General features: G+C 43.9%; 1 protein-coding gene across 4 annotated transcripts in view; it reads left to right on the forward strand.

Annotated features, from left to right (window-relative positions):
- TCFL5 (transcription factor like 5) overlaps positions 1-4871 on the forward strand; it is an 18859-nt gene extending 13988 nt beyond the window's left edge. For 2 of the 4 annotated variants that reach the window (XM_014448611.1, XM_014448610.2), the window contains exon 5: positions 4120-4871. In XM_014448611.1, the coding sequence (XP_014304097.1) occupies positions 4120-4242 (123 nt within the window). In that variant the 3' untranslated portion in view covers positions 4243-4871. Of the gene's footprint in view, positions 1-3117; positions 3381-3879; positions 4025-4119 lie in introns of those variants that run through there. The other 2 variants (XR_001346209.2, XR_002827179.1) reach the window with 2 other exon arrangements.
- The last annotated feature ends 374 nt before the right edge of the window (positions 4872-5245 follow it).

Below are 5245 nucleotides of genomic sequence, written 5' to 3' on the forward strand. Positions count from 1 at the left end.
AGAACATAGGGAATTATCAAAATGTGGTTTGTCTTAAGTTGCATTAAAACCTTACAAAGTTTAGAGTATATTTATATACAGATATGCTTCTGAGCGAAGGTGCCATGGGAGGGGCCTTGGGCATAACACCACTGAGAATGCAGTCCAGTGGAGCGCCCACCACTCCAGACGACTGGGGTCAGCCAGTGCCCACAGAGTGCTGCCACTTACCTTCCTGGCATGAATGAACTATGCCCTACTACAGCCAGCAAACAAAAGACAAACCTGAATCAAAGGACCTGGCAAGACACTTCTCCAAAGAGGCCATGCAGATGGCCAGTAAGCACATGAAAACATGCTCAATATCACTGCTCATCAGAGAGATGCAAATACAATGAGATATCACCTCACACTCATCGGTTGTGGCTACAGAAAAAACCCCCAACAAAACAAAAAAATAAACAAGCAGGTGTTGGTGAAGATGTGGAGAAATTGGAGCCCTTGGGATTGCTGGTGGGATTGTAAATTGGTGCAGCCAGAGGGGGAACCAAGATGGCAGCATAGGTAAACACCAGTACTTGCCACCTCTCACAACCATATCAAAATTATAACTAATGTAGAAATGCAGAATAGCCATCATTCAGAACCGCCTGAAATCTGGCTGAATGGAAGTCCTACAACTAGAGAAGTAAAGAGGAAAGCACATTGAGACTGGTAGGAGGGGCAGAGGTGCAGAATGGGCTGGTCTGACACCCACAAGTGGCGTGTTTTTACTTGGGAAGGGTATCTCCAAGGCCTCCCATGAGAAGCAGGGGGTCCCAGCCCCACACCAGACCCCCAGCCCAGGGTTCCAGAGTTGGGAAGAGAAGTCCCCATAACTTCGGGCTGTAAAAACAGGAAGGGATTGTGGCTGAGTGACAATCCTGCTGGAGACCCAGGTGTTCCTCTTAAAGGGCATGCACACAAACTTACATGGTTCCGCTTCCTCTGAGCTCCAAGGGTGGGAGACCCAGACACATACAGGGAGAAACTGGACTGTTTAGCATTGGGCAGGAGCTCAGGGGCAGCTTTCTCCCAGATGGTGCTTGTAGGGGTCATTGTTCCTGTGCTGGGACCTCCCCCGTTGCAGAACTGACTGGCAGCCATATATGAGTTTCCATCAGCCTTGGCCCACACTATTTGCTCCACCCTGGTGATTCCCTGAGACCCTGCCCCATCCAATTTGCAGCCCCACCCAAGCTGTTTGCAGTGGCTTTTCCATATGAATGGTTTGTCCTGGCTCAGGCTTCAGACTTTACTAAAATCTCTCAAACAAGCAGCAGCTGGCATGAAATCTATCAATAAAAGGCCTAAGACCTGGCACCAGCACCAGCCTGCCTTGCTTCACAGCTGGGCCTTGCCTGAGCTCTTCCTAGTTCAGCCACCTGCAGATCTCTCTAGCTTCTGCAGGATGATTGCAGGCAGTGGCCAACTTTGCACCCCTGGGAGGCCCCAGAGCCAGTGCACCCAGTAGACAGCTTCAGACCACACCAAAGTGATGAATAGCAACTCTACATCCACAAGTAACACAGTCAAGGGGCAGACTCAGTGAGCACCAAAGCCCCACTGAAGCAAGTCCTGCTCCAGTGGGGTGTCTTCCTGCACAGCAGCTCTTCCATTGTAGACACAGTTGGTCATCATAGCCAATTGGCCTGGAAGTCAGCTCCTCCCAGTGACGCCAACAGAAATCAAGGCTCAACTGCAACAAGACTGCACACAACCCACAGGGGCGCACCTAGAGTGCCCAGTTCAGGTGACTGGGGAGGCTGAGCCACTGGGCCCTACAGGACACCTAATCCACAAAGCCATTCTACTAATTCCAGGAGACATAGCAGCTCTACCTAATACATAGGAACACAGGGAAGCAGCCAAAATGCGGAGACAAACATATCACAAATGAAAGAAATGGAAGCAAGCAAACTACTAGATACAGAGTTCATAACAATGGTTATAAGGTTGCTCAAGGATCTTAATGAGAGCTTCAAGGGACTTAGTGAGATTTTCAAGGATCTTAGTGAAAATGGACCAGTCAGAAATTAAGCATACACTAACTGAAATAAATAATAATTTACAGGGAATCAACAGTAGAGTAGAAGATTCTGAGAATCAAATCAACCATTTGAAATATGAGGAAGCAAAAAACAACCAATCAGAGGAGCAAAAAGAATCCAAAAATATGAAGATAGTATAAGGAGCCTCTGGGACAACTTCAAGCATACCAACACTTGCATTATGGGGGTGCCAGAAGGAGAAGAGAGAGCAAGATATTTAAAACCTCTTTGAAGAGAACTTCCCCTACCTGATGAAAGAAATAGACTTACAAGTCCAGGAAGTGCAGAGAGTCCTAAACAAGGAACCCAAAGAGGCCCCACACCAAGACACATCATAATTAAAATGCCAAGGGTTAAAGACAGAAAATCTTAAAAGCAGCAAGAGAAAAGCAGTTCCTTCAAGGGAGTGCCCATATGACTGTCAGCTGATTTCTCAACAAAAACTTTGCAGGCCAGAAGGGGAGTGGCAAGAAATATTAAAGTGATGAATAGCAAGGACCTACAACCAAGATTACCCAGCAAAGCTATCGTTTAGAATTGAGGTCAGATAAAAAGCTTCACAGACAAGAAAAAGCTAAAAGTTCATCTCCACCAAACCAGTATTAACATGAAATGTTGAAGGGTATTCTTTAAGAAAAGAAGAAAGGAAAAGAAAAAGATAAAAAATATGAACAATAAAATGGTAATATATACATATCTATCAACAATTGAATCTAAAAAAATAAGGAATCTAATGAACAAAATAGAATCAGAGGTATGGAAACATGGAACAGACTGACGAATCTCAGAGGAAAGGGGTGAGGAGTATGGGAAGAGATTAACCGAAGATCTTACATGTGTATATGCATAACCTATGGACACAAACAATAGGGTGGAGAAGGCCTAGTGTGGGGTAGGAGCTGGGTGGAGGGGAGAAATGGCGGGGTGGGGGGGCGAAGGGGAGGACATCTGTAATACTCTAAACTGTAAAGATGAAAAAAATAAATATGGTGTGTCCTCAAAAGGTTAAACATAGAACTACCATAAGATCCAGCAATTTTACTTCTAGGTATTTACCCCAAAGAATTGAAAACAGGAACCCAAATGGATACTTGTATGAAAATGTTCACAACAGCATCATTCACAACGGGCAAAATGTGCTCTATCCACACAAAGCACTGTTACTCAGCCATAAAAATGATGGAAGTCCTGACAACTGCAACATGGAGGGACCTGGAGGACATATAAGTAACATCAGCCAGTCACAGAAGGACAAGTCCTGTGATTCCACTTACATGAGGGCCTAGAGGAGTCACATTCACAGAGACAGAGGTAGATGCTGGGGCTGGGGGGTGAGTGTTTAATGGGGGCAGAGTGTCAGTTTGGCGTCTTGGAAATAGATGGAGGGGATGGTAACACAACAGTGCGAATGTACTTAATGGCAGTGAATTGTACACTTACAAATGGTTAAAATGGTAAACTTCCTGCTGTATATATTTTACCACAATAAAAAATATATAAACCCAGATTTAATTAAGAATGCTGTACTTTAAAAAAAAGAAAGACATATGGAAATGTATATGGTTATACAACAGTGTGGATATATTTCATGCATCTGAGTCACACACTTACAAATGGTTAGAACGGTGAAGTTCCTGCTAAATATATTTTACCACAGTAAAACAACAAATGCAAATGTGGTTGCTTTTAAACCGTAAGAGGGTCTTAGAGTCTGACCAGGTATTGTGAGAAGCTGTTGGAAAATTAAATAAAAGTAAATGTCAGTGTAACTTATGAGAAAAGTGTTTAAATCCCTATTTTTATCATACAGACCCCTAGCAAGATGTGACGTAAGTTTGGGAACCAGTGACCCAGGTACATGCCCTTGACCGGAATGGAACCCAGAGCTTTCTGGTGCTCGGGCTGACGCTCTAACCACTGACCCACGTTGGCCAGGGCTAACTGTATATTTTGAAGTAGGTTAGCACTTACTTTCAACCTTTTGTGTTTTCGAAGACAGCAATTTTCATGTCTATGGATTGCTATACTAATGATCTTTTCTCAACTGTAGGAATTTGAGAGTGTGTTTTGCGGTAAAACTGGCAGGAGGCTAAAGTTGACCAGACCAGACTCCCTGGCGACGTGTCCCGCGCAGGAGAGTCTGCAGAGCAGCCCTGCCATGGAGATCAAGTGAGCGGACTGGACACTGGTTCCTGGAAGCAGGCGGCCCCTGCCCGGCCATGGGCGTGTCCAAGCCCTGGAGCTCTGCGCCAACCGTCAACTCTCAAGGGACATGACTCAAGTTGGAACTCCAGTGGGGACTTTGAAAGCACATTTTGTAAAAATATTTATCTAGAACAAAATATAAAACAAAATATTCGTCCATTACTGTCCTCTTAGACCATTGGGATGCAGACACTGTGACAATTAGTAATTTTTCAATTATCTGTCTGATTCCATCATGTTTTCTTAACATGATAACTTAAAAAATGAACACCCTTTGTAATTTCTTTAGTCTTACAGGGTACACTGCTTTTTACTTATTTCCTTTACATTTAAAAACGCCCCCTTAGCAATTGGAAAAGTCAAAATGTTCTTCACTAGAAGTAGTTTGGAAATTCATTTCATTTGTTTATCGCCTCCCCTTGCAACGACTTCCAGTCACATGGACTGCATTGCAGAATTTTGCCAGGAAACTTCCAGAGACATCTTTAAAGCTCTTTTGGTCCATAGATAAGATGTTGTCACGGTGGGCTGCTTTGGTGACCTCACTTTCACACTGAGAGTCAGTACTTTATGTAATAAACTATTGTTTAGAACTGAGTTTTTCAAACGAGTGGCTTTATTTATGACAACAGGCTTAGTGCAATACAAAGTCACTGTCAATAAATACTGTTGGTCAGAGATAGTTAACAGTTTTACACAAAAGAAGCAGGTAGGTCAGACGAGACCTTGGTGTGGAGGGTACCGTATGTGAAATCCTTTATTTTTGGTTACACTGTGGTCAGTCATGAATTTGAATTTATCATTTTATTGGGATTATATCTTAGTGTACACAAATGCCATGTAAACAAGTTGCTGAATTTTCTCGTGGGCTTGAACACACTGCACTCCCTGTCCCTCCTGCTGGTACCACACAGGGCTTGTGTCCAAGGTCCGACGTTGCAGCCACATGGGCCGCTGTACACCCACGAGAG

The sequence above is a fragment of the Myotis lucifugus genome, unplaced genomic scaffold, assembly GCF_000147115.1.
Source record: "Myotis lucifugus unplaced genomic scaffold, Myoluc2.0 scaffold_879, whole genome shotgun sequence".
In the NCBI taxonomy this organism is placed as follows: domain Eukaryota; kingdom Metazoa; phylum Chordata; class Mammalia; order Chiroptera; family Vespertilionidae; genus Myotis; species Myotis lucifugus.